Source organism: Oratosquilla oratoria, chromosome 4 (assembly GCF_046742065.1).
Source record: "Oratosquilla oratoria isolate Oo_2021 chromosome 4, ASM4674206v1, whole genome shotgun sequence".
Taxonomy (NCBI): Eukaryota; Metazoa; Arthropoda; class Malacostraca; order Stomatopoda; family Squillidae; genus Oratosquilla; species Oratosquilla oratoria.
In genome coordinates, this window is record NC_134780.1 from 74,508,430 (window position 1) to 74,532,044 (window position 23,615).

Here is a 23,615-nt window from a genome sequence, read left to right on the forward strand (position 1 = left end):
AAACACAAAATTGGCAAAACTTTATCAATACACTTGATCACAAAACAAACACCAGCAAATTGTACAAAACACTCAACAGCATTACACTATCCAACAGTAACACTACACGCTCTCACGCAGCAATAATCACAACAACAGATAATCTACCCTCAAACAGACAACAAGCAAACACACTCATACGTCATTTTGCACAGACAAGCCATCTCACTTCTCACCCTGATGACCGATGCACCATTCGACGTAAGAAAGACTTTCCCACAGACTCCGACTATATACCCTTCATAGACAGTCAGACAAAACTCATAATACATAGTCTCAAGCACTCATCTGCCTGTGGCCCTGATAACATAAGCAACATCCACCTAAAACACATTGGACCACAAGGTATACACGCACTCACAAACATTGCAAACTACAGCTATTCACACAACACTATACCCGACATCTGGAAGCATGGTAAAATAATCACCATTCCAAAACCGAACAAAGACCCAACAATCCCAACATCGCACCGTCCAATCACACTTCTCTGCACCCCCTCTAAAGTCATTGAATGCCTAATACTTAAACTTGTCACACCATATATTCCCCTTGCTGACTCACAACACGGTTTTAGGCCACTACACTCCACAAACACTCTTCTGACAAACCTCACACAAACAATTTTAGATGGCATCAATTCAGATAGGTCCCACCAAAGAACACTTCTTATAACATTAGACATTAGTAAAGCTTTTGATGCTATCCCCCGCCACAACCTAACAAATAAAATATATAACACAGACATGCACAATAACACCAAAAGATGGCTGGCCAATTATCTGGCAGGTAGGAATGCTTACGTGTCATATAATGGCCAATCATCGCACATCAGAAACATTAAGAACGGAGTACCACAGGGCTCAGTTCTATCCCCAACACTATTTAATCTATACATGCATGACTTACCCACGCCAGACACCTCAGAAATACAAATCTCTTCCTACGCAGACGACATAACAATCACATGCACACATCGTAACACAGACAAAGCTGCAGAAATAATCCAGCCATACCTTGACACACTCAACACATGGTTCATCACAAACAGACTCAAAATAGCTCCAACCAAATCTACAGCAACACTTCTCACCAACTGGACAAAAGAACACAAATACATACCTCATCTCTACATCAACAACACTCTAATACCACACACAAACACACCGAAAACTCTTGGTGTAACATACGATACATCCATGTCTTTCAAACAACACATCACAAACATAAAAAACAAATGCACACCCAGACTTAACGCACTTAAGTCAATCACTGGAACAACATTTGGACACAACAAAGAAACTAATATAACAATATACAAACAATGCATACGCTCAGTGTTGAATTATGCGAGTCCTGCATGGGCTCCTAATCTCAGTGACACACACCACAACACCCTTCAAATCATACAAAACAAAGCCCTAAAAACAATTACAGGCTGCACAAATACAACACCTACAGACCATTTACACCATGAAACAAAAGTCCTCAAAGTCAAGGACCACCTCGACATGAGAGGCACACAAACACTTGCCGCAGCCACCACAAACACATTACACCCGCTACACTACATAGCAGAACACCCACACACACCAAGAAACATTAAAACAACACCCAAAGACCTTTATCACGCACAGATACTCTCTTCTCTTCCTCCACAACCACCAAATACCAGCCTCCGGAAACATATTCATAATCATATCACTCACCGCTCCATTAACACACTGAAAGACAACACACTGCTGCATGCCAGACCCCCTGATATCCACCCTTCTGAATCCTCTCTCCCACGAAAGGACAGAGTCCACTTGGCCAGACTGCGGTGCGGTCACCACCCAGCACTTCTAAGCTACCAGAAGAGGCTGGATGACCGCATTGTGAACAGCTGCCCAGGATGTAACACTTCACCCCATATCATACAACACATAATGGAAGACTGCATTATACACAATCATGCACGCAAACAACACAACATACGCTCTATAAAGGATTTGTGGGAAAACCCAGTTTCGGCTATGGCATTCCTTGGGGAGACGGGACTGCTCGGACAGACAGTCTAAGGAACGACAACAACAACAACAACAACTCTTGTGGGAACTTGTTCTAATAAACTATTAATGGTTATGCTTAACAGTGTAGGACTCGGAACACTTCCTTGGGGAATCCCTTCCTCTTGAAGATATGCACAAGAGAAAGAAGAGCCCACTCGGACTTTTAGATAACGGTCAGATAAGAAGTCCTTTAAACAATTGAACATATTACCCCCGATACCCCACTTTGCAACTTGCTTCAGAATGCCTCCCCGCCACGTAGTATCGTAGGCATTTTTCAAGTCAAAAAACACACCAATGCTAGAGTTCTCAATTGCGAAGGCATTCTCAATCTCACGGCTGATAAAAAGTAAGGGGTCCAGAGTGCACTTATTTCTTCTAAATCCAAACTGTCTGTTAGATAGTAGATTTTTAGATTCCAAAAACCAAACTAAACGCGTATTAACCATTCTTTCATAGATCTTACAAATGCAGCTAGTGAGAGCAATAGGTCTGTAACTTTGTGGGTCATGAGAGTCTTTTCATGCCTTTAAGATTCCTATGATGATTGAAGTCTTCCAAGATTTAGGAGAAGATCCAGAAGACCAAAAACCGTTCAGCACATTTAAAAGGAATTTCTTCGACGATATGGATAAGTGACCAACCATGGAATAAAGAATGTCATCCTCTCCAGGAGAGGTTGGGGAGGATAGAGATAAAGCATGATCCATTTCATCCAAGGTGAAGAGAAGATTATATGCCTCAGAGTTCATATTGGTAGGAGGAGTAATCGTGGTCTTGGCTCTAATTCTTCTGAAATTATCTGCATAATGTAGTGGACTTGAAATATCAGCATAATGTCTTCCAAAAGCCTCTGCTACTTCTCTTGTATCTGATATAAAACAGTCATTTATCTTCAGAATGGGTAAGGGAGATGGAGTAAACTTTCCTTGTAATTTTCCAATCCTATTCCATACTAAGGTAGGGGAAGAGTCATATTTCAATTCGCTAATATATTTAATGAAGGATTCCCTCCTTGCTTTCTTGAAGATTTTCTTCTGCTTTGCTCGAGCTCTTCTGTACTTTATCTTATTGACTAAACAAGGGTATCTCCGATATCTCTTATAGCAAGTTCTTGTAATCTTTCTGCTTAAAGCACATTCATCGCTCCACCAGGGGACTACTGGGCGTTGAGGTTTACCAGCTGTCCTAGGAATGGAAGAGAAAGCACCAGAGAGTATCATGTCTACCAGGTAGTCATATGCATCACAGTTACTACCAAAATCACTAGTCTTATAATTAATCTCTGTGGATCTCCTAAATAATTCCCAATTAGTCTCTCCTGTCTTCCATTTAGGTAAGCAACAGGTGGGAGTGTTCTTTAAATATTTGATATGGATAGGCCAGTGGTCGCTACCATGTAATTCTTCATCTATTGACCAACTGTAGTCTAATCTTAAGGATGATGAACAAATAGTTATGTCTACAGCAGAACTTGAGTTGTGAAAGACATCAAACCTAGTTTTGGAACAGTCATTCATCAAAATGACATCATTACTATCAATAAATTCTTCAATTATATTGCCCCATGGGTCACACCTTGATTCACCCCATAGAGGATGTTTGGCATTAAAGTCACCCATTAAAATAAAAGGCTCAGGGAGCTGGTCAACCAAAGATTGTAGGTCATTTAACTCAATCTGACGGGGGTGCTTATATATGTCTACGAGTCGATCTTCCAGTTCAGGTTCCAAATATAAAGAACATAAAGTGATCCATTTAGTGGTAAAGATTTGTACTGCACAAGCCTACAACGCCGAATGTAGCTGGACACTTCTGTGGTTTACACATTTCTTAACAATGATACCAGTACCTCCATGGGCACGGCCCCCAATCATAGGAGATCTGTAAAATTTATAATTAAGTCCAACATTAGGGGATAAATTGCCAAGCATAGTTTCTTGCAGACAAAAAACAGACACATCATGTTCTTTAAAGACAATCCCAACCTGCTCTCGATGAGAATTAAAACCTTGAATATTCCATTGAATTATGGACATTATACTGTTTTCTTTTTCTTTTTTGGGTCTACTGGTCTGGTAAGAGAAGTCTGGGAGAGAGAGGGTTTACAAGGTGGGTTCTTTTCTAATTTCTTTGCTTTCGCGGGTGGCATCCTCCTCTCTGACGATGGTCCGACCGACGATGTAGAGTCCGGGTTATTAGTTTCTTTTTTAGATTGTTTATCACGATTTGGGGAAGAGGGTGGAGATGAGGGTGGACTGTGCAGTCTTTTACTGCACACAGCTTCAGACTCCATAGCTTCGCTTCTGTGTGCCTCGACTGAGTCAGGCACAACAGTCCGTGATCCCTTTATTGGGGAGCCCCCTGAGTTTTGAAGTTTGATTGATTGAGAGGAGGCTTTATTAGAGGAACCCTGTGGGGTCCCGGCAACGAGAACTTTAGGTGCCCCTCTAGATGGGGCAGGAGGCATTCCCTCAACTGGGGATGGGAGAACCTCCGCAGAGTAGGGTTGACGAGTACTACAATTTCCAACTTGTGGAGAAGACCAATTTGGTCTAGTAGTGACTCTTTCATGCTGAGGCTTGGGTTCAGCATTTCACTGATCCTCATTGCTTCTGTGTACCTCTACCGAGTGAGGCACACTAGTCAGCAATCCCTCTACTGGGGAGTCCCCCAAGTCTGGAAGAGAGATTGCCTGAGAGGAGGCTTCATTAGAAGAAGCCTGTGAGGTTTCTACAATAGAAACCTTAGGTGCCCCTCCAGATGGGGCAGGGGACACCCCTTCAACAGGGGGTGAGGAAACCTCCACACAGGAAGCTTCAGAAGTACTAGAAATTTCTACTTGAGAAGAAGAAAGACCATTAGATTTTATGGTAACACTTTTACACTGAGGCTTGGGTTCAGTGTTAACAGAACCATTCATATTGGCATTTTTAATTTCTATTGCCTTCTACTGTTGGCTGATCCACTTTACTATTTGTTTTAACTACATCACTGTATCTTTTGGAATTACTTAATAGTCTTTTAGCATGTCCTACACTTATATGTTCTGCAGGAGCTTTTAGTAGTATTTCCTGTTCCTTCTTATAAATTACAGTTCTTATTTCTGGCATCTTGCTCTTCTTTACAATTTATACAAACTGTTGGGCGGGAACAATCCCCATGTTCAGGCTGAGCACATATCAAACACATTTTGTCCCTTGCACATCTGCGGGAAGGATGGCCAAAACCATAGCACTTGAAGCACTGAAGGGGACGGGGTTTAAACTGCTTCACATAAACAATTTCTTTTTCTATCTCTACATAATGAGGTAGATCTTCACCACAAAAACTTAGGATAATCATAGAAGTACGAGGGATTTTAGCAACCTTCCAAACATTAGTTGGGCACATTTCTAAAATCTCTTCTTCATCAAAGTCATACAGATCTCTATTCAAAATTACCCCTTTGGCATAACTAAAGGTGTAGGGGTTTAACTTCCTTAATGTCCGATTTCTGTTTCAAGTTAAGCACCATGGCAGCTTGTTCATAAGATTTTACATGAATTAAGAAGGAATTTCTTCCAAATCGTGATACCTGCGAGTTAGTCAAATTACCACAGCCAAGGTGACTCTTCAAGAATCTTCTAAACTCGAACAAGTTAGCACGTTCTTTTGCAAGAGTGATAATGAGCCACTTAGCTGGGTTGGGAGGTCTCTGCACACTTTCCTTCCTTTCCTCTACCGGCTTTTCTGGATAAAAGATATCCAAGTTAGGTGGCACTCTACCATCAAGTTGGGCTGAAGATTCATTCTCATTACAATTATTATAATTCAAGCAGGCAGCAGCTGCATCCTGATTAGAAAGAAATGAGATCCACACTAGCCAAGCTTTAAAGTTGTCAGTTAGTTTAACTCTGATCTCTTTAATTTGTCCAAATTTACGGAACTTTTCATATAACTCTGTATAACTCTTATCAAGAGAGACTTATTGTAAATGTAAGATTCTATGACTATTAGGGGCAGTATTTGATCGATTGATTTTACCGAAGTCCTTTTTCAAGCCGGATTCGTCAACTGGGGGTTTTATTTTCGTTGAGTCAATATTCTCAACATTAGGATTGGCAATATTAGGAGAGGGATCGGGGGGTTTAGGAGGAGGATCAGGTAGTGGTGGAGGTTTAGAACATTCTGTTTCAACAGCCGCCATCATCGTGTATATTTGTAAGGCCACACCATATATTAAGAAAGAAAAAACAGTGCACAGAAGGAAGATACTGCAGTTGCCCGTTGTCATGCGCAATAAAAGAAAAGTCTCTGCAGAGTCGGGAAGTTCCAGAAAAGACTATTTACACATGCAGGGCCTCGGAGATGAGTTAGAGACTTTGTCAACCCGGGGTTTGTCCTCTATTGTTTTGTCCCATTTAGGATGGGTCCGGCGTAGTCACTCTGCATGTGTACAGAGGGGGGAAATGAGGAGAGATATGGGGAAGAGAGGAGGGAAAGATATGGAAAAGAGAGAGGGGGAGAGATATGGGGTAGAGAGAGGGGGAGAGATACAGGGAGAGATATGGGGGAGAGATATGGGGAAGAGAAAGGGGAGAGATACAGGGAAGAGGGGGGAGAGATACAGGGAAGAGGGGGGATATGGGGAAGAATGGGGAGATATGGGGGAGAGGGGGGAGATATGGGGGAGATATGGGGGAGAGGGGGGAGATATGGGGGAGATATGGGGAAGAGGGGGGAGATATGGGGAAGAGGTTGATTGATTGATTTATGAAATTTTTAGCTTGAAGGCCAAGCGCCGGAGCCGGTAGGCCATTCAGCGCATATCTATCTTATATAAATAGATAAAAATTCAAGTAAAACAGTAAAAACAATAAGCACTCACAAAAAGACATCAGAACACGATACACTCACAAGCATTCATGTACACAATTTTAAATTCATAACCTTCCAAACATTAGTTGGGCACATTTCTAGAATTTCTTCTTCCTCAAAGTCATAGAGATCTCTATTAAAAATTACCCCTTTGGCATAACTAAAGGTATAGTGGGGTTTAACTTCCTTAATGTCCAATTTCTGTCTCAAGTTAAGCACCATGGCAGCTTGTTCATAAGATTTTACATGAATTAAGAAGGAATTTCTTCCAAATCGTGATACCTGCGAGTTAGTCAAATTACCACAGCCAAGGTGACTCTTTAAGAATCTTCTAAACTCGAACAAGTTAGCATGTTCCTTTGCAAGAGTGATAATAAGCCACTTAGCTGCATTGGGAGGCCTCTGCATAATTTCCTTCCTTTCCTCTACCGGGTTTTCTGGATAAAAGATATCCAGGTTAGATGGTACTCTAGCAACAAGTTGGGCCGAAGATTAATTTTCTTTGGAATTATTTTAATCCAACCAGGCACCAGCTGCATCCTGATTAGAAAGAAATGAGATCCAGACTAGCCAAGCTTTAAAGTTGTCAGTCAGTTTAACCCTGATCTCTTTAATTGGTCCAAATTTACAGAACTTTTCATGTAAGTCAATATAACTCTTATCAAGAGAGACATATTTTAAATGTAAGACTCTATGACTATTAGGAGCAATATTTGAGCTATTCATTGGTTTCTGAGTATCTAAAGATGTTTTCGTCACTTCAGAATCCATTCCAATTGTAAGTTTCTAGGCTACAGAATTATCTGTCAATGAAGTCTTAGTACTGTTACCGAAGTCCTTTTTCAAGCCGGAGTCATTAACTGGGGGCTTTACTTTTCCTGAGTCAATATTGTCAACATTAGGATTGGCAATATTAGGAGAGGGATCAGGGGGTTTAGGAGGAGGAGGATCAGGTAGTGGTGGAGGTTTAGAATGTACAGTTTGAACAGCCGCCATGGTTGTGTATATTTATGAGGCCACACCATATATTAACCTCTTCACTCCGGGGCACATTGCACGTCTGGCAGCATTAGCTGCCCGATGTGCGATGTTGCGTCATAATAATCGCATTATAAAGAATAAAGTCAGTGCTCAATCGTTCGTTCTCTTTCACCCGTGTATTTTGATAACCATAGAAAATTGATGAAGCCAGTTTAGAGAAAATGGAAATTACGTAGGTACGACTACAATAAATATAATCAAGATGGCAACGTCGGCATCATCGAGTACCCACTTGCTCCTCATGCCGCCTACGTAGGCGTCACCGTATGGAAGTGGTTAAGAAAGAAAGATCAATACATAGAAGATAGTGCAGTTGCCTGATGCCTCAAGTAATAAAAGAAAAGTCTCTACAGAGTCGGGAAGTTCCAGAAACAACTATTTACACATGCAGGGCCTCGGAGGTGAGTTAGAGACTTTGTCAACCTGGGGTTTGTCCTCCTTTGTTTTGTCCCATTTAGGATGGCTCCGGCGTAGTCACTCTGCATGTGTACTGGAAAGGGAGAAAGGAAGTCGGCAGCCTAGTACCTACCTTGCAAACATGTATTCCCCAGTCGGTGAGCTTTCGGCACTCACAGGGAGTAGTGACCTCGCGGTATACATCCCCACTTGACTGGATTCAGACATGTAGCTTGGGAGGCACCAAGATACCAGAACCTTCCTTTACAAGTATTACAGAAAGATGGTGAAAAAGGAGAGTAAGGTAGCAAATATGAAGGATAGGGATAGGGGAATTCACAAAGGAAAAGGGTGAGGGACCGCCTATCTATTCACTACCCCAAAAACCTCATCCTAAAACAACTGTCATAGGGTGAGGGTGGCAAATCCTATGAGCATTCCAGTACATGGTCAAAGACAAGCTAGGGTCGTCAACAAAAATCTTTTGGCTCAGTTTTCATCTGGTAGCTTAGGGCTGACCTCTCCAGTATGGTTGCACCTGGCTGGCACAGCTCAGCCCATCCCTGCTACACGCAAGCCCCCCTACTACATCAAAGTACTGGGCCTTGGGGGGAAGATATGGGGAAGAGGGAGAGATACAGGGAAGAGAGAGAGGGGAAAGATACAGGGAAGAGAGGGGGGAGAAATAAGGGGAAGAGTGGGGGAGAGATAAGGGGAAGAGAGGGGAAGAGATAAGGGGGAGAGAGGGAGAGATAAGAGGAAGAGTGGGAGAGATACAGGGAAGAGTGGGAGAGATACAGGGAAGAGTGGGAGATACAGGGAAGAGTGGGAGAGATACAGGGAAGAGTGGGAGAGATACAGGGAAGAGTGGGAGAGATACAGGGAAGAGTGGGAGAGATACGGGAAAGAGTGAGGAGGGGGATATAAAGGGAAGAGAGGGGGTGAGAGATATGGGAATGAGAGAGGGTGAGAAAAATAGAAAAAAGCCATCATAACTATTGTGAATCAGTCACTAGGAATATACTACCGACTATTGATGCTGCCACAACTCTTACTCAGGTGGGAATGGTATGTCACACCAAGACAATAAAAGAACTTACAAAAGTGAAAGCGAAAGATGACATTAAAGCTGGTGCCTAAGGTTCCAATAAGGGATACAATACAGGGTGTTCCAAAAGTATACATCACATTCCAAGAACTTGTGTATCATGAACTACAAATGGTAGCAAGATGAAACTGGTACCATTTAACCACTTCCATATGGTGACGCCTACGTAGGCGGCATGAGGAGCAAGTGGATACTCGATGATGCCGACATCGCCATCTTGATTATATTCATTGTAGTCGTACCTATGTAATTTCCATTCTCTCTAAACTGGCTTCATCAATTTTCTATGGTTATCAAAATACACGGGTGAAAGAACGAATGACTGAGCACTGACTTTATTCTTTATAATGCGATTATTATGACGCAACATCGCATGTTGGGCAGCTAATGCTGCCAGATGTGCGATGTGCCCCGGAGTGAAGAAGCTAAAAGCTAAAATCATCAAATTTTCTTCTCTTAATCCTGTAATGGATTAGACATTCCAGACGAACTGATCGCGTGCTCCTACAATGGCCCCCTAGGTCTCCAGATCTCACTCCAGTCAACTTCTTCCTCTGGGGGTATTTGAAAGGCTTGGTGTATGTACCTCCCCTTCCCAAAGACATGGATGACCCAAAGGCTCGAATAACAGAAGCCTTGGCAACCACCGAAAACACCATGCTAAGTAACGTTTGGCAAGAAATGGATTATTGTTTGAATGTGTGCCATTTAACCACTTCCATACGGTGATGCCTACGTAGGCAGCATGAGGAGCAAGTGGGTACTCGATGATGCAGACGTCGGCATCTCGATTATATCTATTGTAGTCGTACCTATGTAACCTCCATTCTCTATAAACTGGCTTCATCATATTTTCTATGCTTATCAAAATACACAGGTGAATGAGAACGAACGATTGAGCACCGACTTTATTTTTTATAATGCGATTATTATGACGCAACATCGCACGTCGGGCAGCTAATGCTGCCAGACGTGTGATGTGCCCCGGAGTGAAGAGGTTAACTCAAGGTGCACACACTGAACATCTTTAAAGATAATCATTTAACTTATCGCACTTTTGTATTAATATTTCTTGTACAGAAACATTAATTATAAGCTTTCAGGATATATAAATAGAGTTTTGATATCCACAATAGATATTAAGATATGTCATAATGTAACTTTTGGAACACCCTGTATTTCTTAAACTGGTGAAGACACTAACCTAAACTTTTAACTAGCCAATACTGTATACTTTTCAGGTTATGTTCCAAGTACTGTTAAATTCTGTCAACCTTGGGGTAACTACTGTATTGACTGGCTTAAAAACATCACTCAAAAAATATATAAAATACATACATATACCAAAGGCTTTTTCCCCCTACATGGGGGGTAGCCAAAAAGAAAAAGGCATAGAAACCACTCCCACCCACTATTTCCTATATATTCCACTCCCCTCCACCCTCCTCCCTCCCTCTTATCTTGGCACCTCCTGGATGACGGTTCATCCCTGCATCCTGTCCACTGCCCTGGGTCAGAAGCAGTGTCGCAAGACACAGCACATCCACAGCAAGGCCGCTTCATAAATTTGGCGATCCCCCCTCTCCGTCCCCCCATGCAGAAAAGGAGAAGACTGGGAGAAATCCCTTCAGGCTGCGTCAATTTTTTTTTTCTCATACATACTTCCTCACCTCCCATCCCCCACCCACTCCCCCTCATGTATCACAGCATCATCTATACACAACCCCTCTCCATGCACCCCTACCTTCTGTCCTATCCTGTCCTTCCTCCACAGACATTCCCCTCTTTTGTAATCCCCTTTTTAAATAATAATCAAAAATATATAAATGAATAAAAAAAATAAATACATACTGTGATGGCCCACCATCCTCCATGTATTTAAAATGTCTGTATATGTATAATACTCTGTACTTGTTGGATAATTATGTATGTACTGTAAATTGCTTGTATACGTGTGGTCGTTTCTACTCCTTACTCGTCCAACATACTTAAACTAGTTCTGTCCGGCTCATCCTTCTCCTTCCTCCCGTCCTCGCCAACACTATATATATTACATTCCGCTGGCTTCTAAGCGGACAATTTTCGTTGGCTATCGAGGCGTAACTTCCCTCCCCATCGCTTTCACTCTAATCCCGTTGTGTACCCACGTAACTGTAATCTCATGACTTGGTTTCGGTTTAGGTTGAGGAATTAATTGTCTATTGATTAATTTTGTTGTTGTAAAGTTATTATATTTGTTTGTTGACTTTTTGTTATAAATTAAACTAGTTATTTATGTTAACTTCCGTTTGGATTTGCCTTAACCACATCAAGGCCACAAAGTACGAACCCCTCCTAGACATATTTCCTTATATCCTTGCGGAAGGCATAACATAGAATGGGGGCCCGTCCGGGATCCTCTTACCCGAACAAAAACTAGGAAGGTGCGAGATATACGAGCGAAACGTAATACATAAGTTACACTTGCATTCCCACAACCATCGAAATTGTCCATCTGTCCGGTAAACTTGTAACTCAGTACTCCAGTAAAGTAATAATTAGTCCAAGAGTGATCAGTCAGTTAATCGTAAATACGCCATTGCACATGACCACGTTAAACTCTTTCAGCTGTAAATTTCGTAAGAGTACTGAAGTAGGATCTGTTTAGGATACGTGTGGGAACGATAATTCTATCCTACTTACGGCATGTAGTTTTGGTTAATGTATTCTGTCCTAAAGATTTATAATATTCGTGGGAGTCAAGTATTATAATTCTACTTGTATTTCTTGTCCGGTATATCATGTAAGCAAACCACGCGCAGTACCTTGCTTAGTAGCAACTGTTAGCGAGTAAAAATTTTACGATGTCAGAACTGAATATCGAAAACGATGTTGAGAACCCCTCGGTGGAAGAACTGATAATTCAGAACCCAAATAAAGAATGTCTGAAAGAAATAGCAACAAGATGGGACTTAACTTATCCAGCGAACATTAGTAGAACTGAATTAATCCAACTAATATTGAGTCATATAGATCAGGTAAAGAAAACGGAAGACGAAGGCAGAGAATTTGAACGTTTAGAACAAACAGTTGCAGCCAAATTAGACAGTCCTACGAAGGAGACTCAATTAGACCATCTAGAATATCAGATACTTGAAAGGAAGATGAAGCATGAAATGCAAATTAAGGAACTCGAAGTGCAGCGTGAAAGAGAGCAAAGACAGCACGAACTCGAAGTAAAAAGGCTCGAACTATCGACCCCAAGTCAACAAGTGGAATCCAACCTTATTTTTTTGAGAATTTGAAGAAGTAAACATTTTGCAATTCCCCAAGCAGACTGGATTTGGCTCATTAAGCCAAAGCTGTCCACTAAAGGGTTACAAGTATGTAACAATCTGGAAAATAACACTGACTACGAAACGGTCAAACAGACAATTCTTTCCGCTTATGAAATTTCCACCGAAGGTTATCGACAAGCCTTTCGAAATTCTAACAAACTTAACTATCAGACATATATGGAATTCGTGTCAGACAAACTCCGAGCATTAAGAAAGTGGATTAAATCAGCATCAGCCAATAATCTTGAGAAAGTAGTGAACTTGATCGCGTTAGAATTAGTGCTTAAAATTCCTCACTACTTAAAAATTCACATTGTTGACAGGGAGGAATTTGACCTTATGAAAGCAGCCAAATTGACTGATACCCTCTCATTGATTCACAAAAATGTCGGAAAGGACAGTAACCGCCAACAATCTCATGTAAAACCAACTAGTGGTAGTAAAGATGGGAAAATTGATAACCCTAGTTTCCCTGTTTGTTTCTTCTGTAAGAAACCAGGACACATGATTGCAAATTGCCCAGACCCAAAATGTAAAGTAGCTCAAAAGAATATAAAATCTGTAGCTTCCTTTAACCATTCTACTGCCAATTCTGTAGATCCTTTTCAGCCTTTCCGTTCAACGGGAACAGTATCGCTTGGTCCAGACCACGTAGAACACAACCTCCGAATAGTACGGGACACAGGAGCAGCACAGTCATTGCTACTTCAGTCAGCGCTGCCGGGAGTCCAACGTAATTATACAGGAGAAAATGTATACTTGCAGGACTTCCACAACCCCTTCTCAGTACCTCTGGCAAAGGTGCACCTCAACTGTGGACTCATCAAGGATACGGTCTCCATAGGAGTAAGTGAAACGGCAACCCTACCTGTCCCTGAAGCAGATTTTATACTAGGTAACGATCTAGCAGGAGAACTAGTCCATCCTCCTTTAATTGTTTCTACTTCTCCCCTACCATATAACCCAACTTCTACCATTGAGCAAACCCAACCCAACCTATTTCCAACCCGTGCTATTACACGATCCCAAGCAAAAGTTAACCAACCAACTCTTACCTCTCCAACCACCCCAACCACCCTGCTTACTCTACCCTCTGAGCTGAGCATCAGAGGCTCAACAGAACAACCCTTCCTTAGCTCCCTTGTTTAACAGAGCTATTCCCAAGGAGGATATCCTACATACTCCCTCCTTTTATTTGCACGAAGGGATTATGAGATTGTATAAACCTCGTCACCTTTCTGATGATGATACCTGGGCAGAATGTCACCAAATTGTTCTACCTGTTAACTTGAGGACTCAGGTAATAGAGATTGCTCATACAGGACACTCAGGACACTTAGGTATCAAGAAAACTTATTTACGACTCTTGTCAGAATTCTTTTGGCCTGGTATGAAAACAGAGGTAAGTAGATTCGTTAAATGTTGCCACACTTGCCAACTAGTATTCAAGTCAAATGAATCTATTCCTCCGTATCCCCTTCAACCCATTAAAGTACCTAGTGAACCTTTTCAGAAATTAGTGATTGACATAGTAGGCCCGTTGCCCAACACCAAGAAGGGTAACCAGTACATTTTAACAGTTCTTTGTCCCACAACCAGGTACCCTGAAGCTTTTCCTTTAAAGAATATTTCTGCTACGAGTGTAATTAAGTGTTTAACTCACATGTTTACTTCCTTTGGTATTCCTCAGGAAATACAGTCAGATAGAGGTTCCAATTTCACTAGCAAACTCTTTACCCAAGTTCTCAAGGAACTAAATGTTAAACAGTCTCTGTCTACAGCGTACCACCCCGCCAGTCAGGGAGTTCTAGAACGATGTCATCAAACGTTAAAGAATATGCTACGCAAGTTCTGTTACGAGGAAGACTGTGACTGGGATGAGGGATTGCCTTTCCTCCTATTTATGCTCCGTGAAACACCATCCAAATCTCTGGGTGTTTCTCCCTTTGAATTGTTATATGGAAGGAAGGTAAGGGGACCCCTCAAGGTAATCAAGGACCATATCATATCTTCTTCTACCTCACCTTTACAGTCTGTTAACCAGTATATTGTTTCCCTTAAGGATAACCTAGCCAGAATTCATTCCTTTTCCTTGAAGAACCTTGAGCATGCACAGGGTAAAATGAAGGTTAATTTTTATCAGAAATCTCGTAAGCGAGAATTCAAGGAAGGAGATATGGTTCTTGTGTACATTCCCATCTCTGGACAACCTCTTCAAGCTAAATACCATGGTCCTTATAAAGTTCAGAAAAAGATGTCTGAATATAATTACGTACTAGAAACCCCTGACAGACGCAAAACTACTCAACTTGTTCATGTTAACTTGCTCAAGCCATACCTTGCCAAAATACCACTAGACAGTTCAGTCAAACCATTGCTTTCGCTAAATCACGGTACCAGTAAAATACCTATGTCAACCGACCGTCCACTGGTCCACGAACCGACGTTGCCACATTTCGATCCTCCCACAACAACAGCGACATCTTGAACAACCTACTTTTGTACCTTAACCACTTGAATCCTGACCAAGCTAAGGATATTTCTGAAATTATTTCTAGTCACAGATCCTTGTTCCGAGATAATCCTGGCCGTTGTAACCTGACGTCCCATGAGATTCAACTGTATCCAGGAACTTAGCCACCAACACCCGTACCGACTACATCCCCAGAAGAAGCTGATAATGAAGAAAGAGGTCGAATATCTCGTGCAGCACGGCTTGGCATTTCCCAGTAATTCTCCGTGGGCCGCTCCGTGTGTCCTGGTCCCCAAAGAAAACGGACAAACTCGACTGTGCACGGACTACCGACGAGTGAATGCAGTTACCGTCCCTGATGCCTAACCTCTTCCCCGCGTCGACGATTTAATTGACAAGGTGGGACAGTCCAAGTTTATTACTAAAATTGACCTCACTAAAGGTTATTACCAAATTCCTTTGGCTCCACAAGCTCATCCCATCTCTGCATTCATCACTCCCTTTGGACTCTATGAATACACCGTCATGCCGTTTGGGTTACATAATAGTCCGGCTACGTTCCAACGTACCATGAGTTGCCTATTACAGGACATTGATGGGGTAGCTGTATATTTAGATGATATAATAATATATTCTCCTAATTGGCAGAACCATGTACAACTACTAGATGTCGTAATGTCCCGAATGGAAGAAGCCAACCTCACCTTCCAACTTTCCAAAACCATCTTTGCCCAAGCTACAGTGACGTACTTGGGACACGAGGTGGGACAAGGCGTCGTCCGGCCGAAACGAGCCAACATCTCGGCCATTCTCGACTACCCGGCTCCCGCTACTCGAAAAGCACTTAGGCGTTTTTTGGGTATGGCCGGATGCTATAGGAAGTTCTGTCCAAACTTCTCGGAGGTATCCTTACCCCTTACCCGAATGACAAGCTGCTCCATACCTTACTCCTGGACTCCGGAATGTCAGAACACTTTCCTGCTCCTAAAAACCTTCCTCACACAGGATCCAGTTCTGCGTTCACCTAACTTCGACGTCCCCTTCGTTCTCCAGACGGACGCAAGTGATCAAGCCGTCGGAGCTGTTCTTCTCCAAGAAAATGATAGGATAATGCATCCTGTCGCGTACCACTCGGCTCAACTAGATCAACACCAAAGGCAGTATTCGACTACCGAGAAGGAGCTACTGTACATCATCTCTGCCCTGCGGAAGTTCGAATGCTACGTACCACCCAGCTCGACCCCTTTACGGATATTCATGGACCACAATCCGTTAATATTCCTTGAACGGAACAAGAACAGTAATAGGAGGCTGTTACGTTGGTCCTTGTTCCTCCAACAATACCTCCTCGACATAAAATATATCAAGGGTTCTGAGAATATCCTTGCTGATACCCTTAGCCGTCCTGATTAGAACTCCCAACTCATCTGTTCTCCTGAGTTGATGAGTTCTAGGGGGGTGGGGGTGATGGCCCACCATCCTCCATGTATTTAAAATGTCTGTATATGTATAATACTCTGTACTTGTTGGATAATTATGTATGTACTGTAAATTGCTTGTATACGTGTGGTCGTTTCTACTCCTTACTCGTCCGACAGACTTAAACTAGTTCTGTCCGGCTCATCCTTCTCCTTCCTCCCGTCCTCGCCAACACTATATATATTACATTCTGCTGGCTTCTAAGCGGACAATTTTCGTTGGCTATCGAGGCGTAACTTTCCTCCCCATCACTTTCGCTCTAATCCCGTTGTGTACCCACGTAACTGTAACCTCATGACTTGGTTTCGGTTTAGGTTGAGGAATTAATTGTCTATTGATTAATTTTGTTGTAAAGTTATTATATTTGTTTGTTGACTTTTTGTTATAAATTAAATTAGTTATCTAAGTTAACTTCTGTTTGGATTTGCCTTAACCACATCAAGGCCACAAAGTACAAACCCCTCCTAGACATATTTCCTTATATCCTTGCGGAAGGCATAACAATACACATACAACCAATTGCTTTTTCCTACTTACAATGGAGGTAGCCAAAGTCAAAGGCATAAATCCACTCCCTCCCATTTCATCCCCACCCACTCCATCCACTCCACTCCACTCCCATTCACCACCCCTCCCTCCCTCCACTCCCTCCCATTTCATCTCCACCCACTCCATCCACTCCACTCCACTCCCATTCACCACCCCTCCCTCCCTCCTGGAGCCACGTAAAATAAAAATCAACCTACCTGCACTGTATTCTTCTTAGATTATGTTCAGAATACTAAAAGATTCTGTCAACCTTGGGGGAAATATTGAATTGACTTAAAAACCTAGTCAATCTCTTCCAATCCAGTAGCTACTCTCCAGAATCATACATAACTCAGGAGCAGTTTAAAGGGAAAAAAAGTTGATATATTCTTAAAATGTATACAATACTAATACTGCAATTCAAAGAAACTGGTCATACCTCAAAGTGATCCATCTCTGTATTATCATCTTGATCAATTTTCTCAGAAAAAAGGCTAATAGGGTCCCTTATGAAAAGATGAGCAATGTGTTGTGCTAAGAGGTCATCAATATCATTGCTGCATAACTTTCCATAAATCTGATCATCTTTGACTGCAGGAAGGTCATTAAATCTGAAACAGGGAAGTTATTATTAACAAAATACAACATACAAAATATTTCAATAATATTGTTTCTTTCCTCATTGCAAAGGGTAATTTGAATTCCAGTATAGGTATCCAGTGACCACTGGTTACCTACACAGTACATCTAACAGAAGAGAGTGAGGCAAGGCAGGGAAGGGAGGTAGAGAGTGAGGCAAAATGGGGGAGGAGAGGGGAGGTAGAGAGTGAGGCAAAGTGGGGGAGGGGAGGGGAGGGGAGGTAGAGAGCGAGGCAAGCAAGAGAGGGGAGGTAGAGAGTGAGGCAAAGACTGGCAGAGGGGAGGTAGAGAGTGAGGCAAAGGGTGGTGGAGGGGAGGTAGATAGTGAGGTAAAGGGTGGTGGAGGGGAAGTAAAGGCAGAGGCAGAGGCAAAGGGTGGTGGAGGGGAGGTAGAGAGTGAAGTAAAGGGTGGGGGAGGGGAGGTAGAAAGTGAGGCAAAGGGTGGGGGGAGAGGAGGTAGAGTGAGGTAAAGGGAGGGAGGAGGTAGAGAGTGAGGTAAAGGGAGGGAGGAGGCAGAGGGTGAGGTAAAGTGGGGAGGGGAGAGGAGAGGAGGTAGACAGTGAGGCAAAATAGGGGAGGGGAGGGGAGGTAGAAAGCGAGAGAAACTGAGGAGGAGAGGGGAGGTAGAGAGAGAAGCAAAGGGAGAGGGAAGGGGGAAATTGGGGCAAGGGAGGGATGGATAATGAGGCAGGGGGGATGGAATGGAAAGCAAGGCAGGGGGATGGAATGGAAAGCACAGCACGGGGATGGAATGGAAAGTAAGGTAGTGGGATAGAATGGAAAGTGAGGTGGGGGATAGAATGGAAAGTAAGGCAGGGGGGAGATGGAAAGTGAGGCAAGGGGGGGGATGTGGACCAAGGCATGGCAGAAGGTAGTGTGACACCAGAGGGGGGGGGAGGTGAAGACCAAGGCGGGGCTGAATGTAGTGTGAGGCAAAGGGGGAATGGAGTGCAAGGGAGTGGGAAACAGACAGCAAGGCAGGTAGATTAAGGAGGGGGACATGAAGAACAAAGCAGGACAGAATGTAATGTGAGGCAAGGGGAATAGAGTGCAAGGGAGAAGGGAATAGAGAGTGAGACAGGGAGATCAAGGAGGGGGCATGAAGAGTAAGGCAGGGAGATGGAGTGATGCAGAGCGAGATTGAGCAAGGTAGGGGGATGGAGTTATGCAGGGCGAGATTGAACAAGGTAGGGGGATGGAGTGATACAGGGCGAGATTGAGCAAGGCAGGGGGATGGAGAGTGATGCAGGGCGAGACTGAGCAAGGCAGGGGGAATAAAGCAAAGCAAATAGGGGGTGGATAGTGAGGCACAGGGATGAAAGTAAGTGAAGTTGACATTTGTGTGCTTTTCTTACTGAGCCAGACTCACAAGGCACCACACTGGGAGAGGTAGAGGTCCACAGATCCATAACGAGACTTTGGGATGACAAACTTGTCATTGCGCAAGGGTGCCTGGCCTCGTTCCTCACAAGTTCGACAATCCACAGATGCAGCTATCACACTCCAGCGACAGTCTATGTCAGACAGCATCCCTCGGTAGATAGGTGAAGCAGCTGTCAGGGCCAGCTGAAATGCAATGTCACAAAGTAATCAGGTCGTTTCCATTTTGAGTATCTCATAATAGATTGGCTGCTTACAAACATCAGTCCTAACCAGTCAGAGTGGCAGCAGTTAAACTCTAATCCACAGTGCACTTAATTACAAACCTAATCAACACAAGTCACCAAACTGACCCATACATATTTCAGTCTTGCACACCAACCTTCTTGTAATCATCTTATCTTCATGCATTCATACACATAGTATATACACATCTGTGTATTTACCTAGTTGTATTATACGGGAAGGGGAGCTATGCTCGTGGTGACCCATCTTTGTATCTCGCAACATCTATTTTTGTTTTTAAATTCTTGTATGGTGTTTCCACACACAATTGTTTCATCCAATTTGTTCCAGACATCCACCACTCTGGTGAAAAGCTGTTTTTTTTCAGATCTTTTCTATAACTGTCATTTTTTAGTTTCTTTTCACGTCCCCTTGTTTTTCTTCTATCCCACTTTAATGTCTTCTCTGTCAAGGACTTCCATGCCTTTTGTGATTCTGTAAATTGCCAACAGATCGCCTCTTTCTCCTCTTTGTTCCAGGGTTGGTAGTTCTAGTTTAGACGATCATTGCTTGTACATCAATTTTGAAAATGTTGGGGCCATCTTTGTTGTTGCTCTTTGGATTCTTTCCATTTTCTTTTTATTCTTTTTTGTACTGGGTGTCCATAATGAAATATTGCTGCATACTTCAATCTTGGTGTTATCAGTGTGACTAGTATTTTCTTTAACATTATCTCATTCAAGTAATTAAAAGACACCTTTATTGATCTTAGTAAATTGTAGGTTTCTCTGACTATTTTCTTTATCTGCTTGTCTGGGGATATGTCTTTGGTGATTATTACTCCTAGGTCCTTTTCATAACCAACTTTACTTCTTTTGCACCAATTTTATATTGTCCTGATATTCTTTTTTTTTTTTTTTTTTAAATTCCATTATAAAAGGTCTGTTAAAAAAAAATATGCGGACCGACATCATAAAGCAAAATGTAGTTTATTTAGAAGTTACAGATCTGGGTCCCCTTCAAAGTACTCTCCTACCCAACACACGAACTTATCCAAATGGTGTTTCCAGTCCTGGTATGCTTCTTTGGTAATCCTTCAGTTCCTTCATTGCATTTGCCTTATTCTCGGGAATCATCTCAAATCTTCTTCTTTTCAAGGGTCTTTTGAGTTTGGGGAACAAAAAATTGCAAGGAGCAAGGTCAGGTGAGAAGGGGGAGAGGGGAAGAACAGTGATCGAATGTTTGGCCAAAAATTCATGAGTTCTGAGGGCTGAATGGGCTGGAGTATTGTCGTGATGGAAAAACCAGTTGCCACCCCTCCACATTTCTGGCCTTTTGCAATGGATGGCATCCCTCAGACGTTTCAGAACTTGTGTAGTAAGTCTGGTTCACTGTGGAGCCTTTGGGGAGGTACTCATGGTGAACAACACCCTTAGCATCGAAGAAAACTGTCAGCATCACCTTGACCTTGGATCAAATTTGGCGAGCTTTTTTGGGTCTGGGGGATGTTTCACTCATCCAATGGGACAATTGGAAGCTTCATTTCAATATCAAAACCATGATTCATCACCTGTTATGATCCTGGACAAGAAGTTTTCATCTTCTGAACGATCAAGCAGTTCCTGACAAACCTGGACATGATTGGCGTTTTGTTCATCCATCATCAGCCGTGGCACGACTTTCGCAGCAACGTGGTGCATCTTCAATCATTTTGTCAAAATCTCGAAACAAGATCCAACTGATATCACATTCTTCAGCAAGCTCCCCGACAGTCAGATGTCAATTTGCCATGTGATCTACCATAGATCTAACAGCACAGTTGGCCTAGTGGAAGTTCATGAAAATAATTTTTTTATTATGAAAATCAAAAGTTTAAGTTATGTTACAGGATGTTATGTTTCACTACGAAAATATAATTTGCGCACATATATATACGCAGCCACGAGTGAAACAGGTGATGTACAGTAACATACAGTAAACAAAGGGTCAAAGTTGCATTGCTTATAAACACTATAAAACATATGAAAGAGTTGGAAAAGAGAATATTTTACCATTTTATTGTAATTGATATACAATTTTCTAGCAGCAATAGTTCAGTTTAAAGCAGTAAGTTGGTAGGAACCTTTGATAATGTATATTTTAGCAATACAAAAGGCTTGAAAAGCTTTGATACATATTGTGTGAACACCACTGAAATTCAGTGTCATTGTCACATTGAAATTGCCAATTATTGTGACTTCGGTGACAGTAGTGCTGTCCCTCATTAATGTCCAGTGGATAGGTTCCATCCCTGATTTTGGCTAAATATTTAGTTAGAAAAGTGCAACCTATACACAAGTATATGCAGTACTTGTATCCTTCACTCTGTGTGGGGACCATACCACTGATACACTTTTGAGTCTTGGATGGATCAGCGTTTTAACGAGTTTTTTCATCATCTCTTCATCTACATGGTGAAAAGCCATCTTCTGTAGCAGTCCATACATTTCTCCCACAATCTTGATGACAAATCTCTCATGTGACAGGTTGTCTTTTAACAACACTCCCAAATATTTCTCCTCTTTTCATCTTGTAATGGGTTCCCTTCCCATGTAATAGTTTAAAGACTGTCTTTTGCAGCTATCACCCATTTCCAGTACTTTGCATTCTTTAGTATCAATATTCATTTCCCATTCTTGGCTTCATGTATAAATGTCATTTCTTTGCAATAGCATACAGTCTTCCTCGTTTTTCAGTCTTGCAATTTTTACATCAGCAAACATGTTACAGTTTGTAACTTCCATCAAGTCATTGACATACACAAGAAACAAATTTGGTGCAAGCACTGAAGCTTGTGGAATTCTGCTTGTTACTACCCTCTACTTAACATCTTATCCTTTAACCTCTTCTATACAATGATGCCTACGTAGGCATCATGAGGCACAAGTGGGTATACAAGGATGCTTGTGTTGGCATCTTGATTATTTTATAGTTGTAGCTGAGTGACCCTCAAATTCTGTGAACGGGGTTGATCACATTTTCTGTGTTTATTATTACTTAGTGAAAGAGAATGAGTAATACAGAAGCGACTTTATATTTTATAATGCGAGAATTGTGATACATCAATCATCACATCTCAAGTATCCAATGCTGAACACAAGAACTTGACTTGTATTGAAGTGGTTAATACTATCCTCATGTACCTTCCCTTCAAAAATCTTTCATCCATTCAAGTAATCTGACTTAGTCCTCCAATTTCCATACAAGTCAACTATGAGGTACATATATATATACCAAAGGCTTTTTCCCCCTTACAAGGGAGGTAGCCAAAAAAAAAAACCAAAGACACAAAATCTATTCCTACCCATTCCATTCCCACATTCTCCACTCCCATCCACCCCCTCCCCCCTCTTATCATGGTACCTCCTGGATAAGGGTCATCCCTGCATCTTGCCCACTGCCCTGGGTCAGAAGCAGTGTTGCAAGATACAGCACATCCACAGCAAGGTCCTTCCATCAAATTGGTGACCACCTCTCTGTCCCCTCATGTAGAAATGGAAAAGATGGGGAAAAATCCCTTCGGGCTGCATCAATTTATTTTTCACAAATAGTTCCTCACTCCCATCCCCCAACCCTCTCCCCCTCATGCATCACAGCATCATCCATACATGACCATTCTCCATTCACCCCTATCTTCTGTCCTCTCCCATCCTTCCTCAATAGATATTCCCCTCTTTCCCAATGCCCCTTTTACCTCATCCATCCATCTCACCCTTGGTTGTCCCCTCATGTTCACTCCTTCCACATCTCTTTTATTAACTTTTCTTCACTCATTCTTTCCATGTGTCCAAACCATCCCAACTCTTTTTCCACCCCTGTTCTCCTCACCTCTTTCCTCACTTTCCTAGTACTCACTATCATATTTCTTGGGCACCTCATGTCAAACACAAACTCCTCTCTTATGTTCCATGTTTCTGCCCCACACAGTGCTGTCAGCACAATCACTCCTTCATATAATCACCTCTTAGCATCCATTCCTAAACACTTTTTAATCCTCCAAGGCATTTACTTGCTTCTCTCAATCTACATTCTATCTCTAC

The 23,615-nt window shown here is 42.2% G+C and overlaps 1 protein-coding gene across 3 annotated transcripts in view; it reads right to left on the reverse strand.

The window, feature by feature from the left end:
• Gclc (glutamate--cysteine ligase) overlaps positions 1 to 23,615 on the reverse strand; it is a 340,638-nt gene that overhangs the window by 185,409 nt on the left and 131,614 nt on the right. For 2 of the 3 annotated variants that reach the window (XM_076184298.1, XM_076184300.1), the window contains exons 5-6: positions 19,301 to 19,497; positions 17,732 to 17,903 (exon numbers count right to left, since the gene is read on the reverse strand). In XM_076184298.1, the coding sequence (XP_076040413.1) occupies positions 17,732 to 17,903; positions 19,301 to 19,497 (369 nt within the window). The remainder of the gene's footprint in view (positions 1 to 17,731; positions 17,904 to 19,300; positions 19,498 to 23,615) is intronic. The other variant, XM_076184299.1, reaches the window with a different exon arrangement.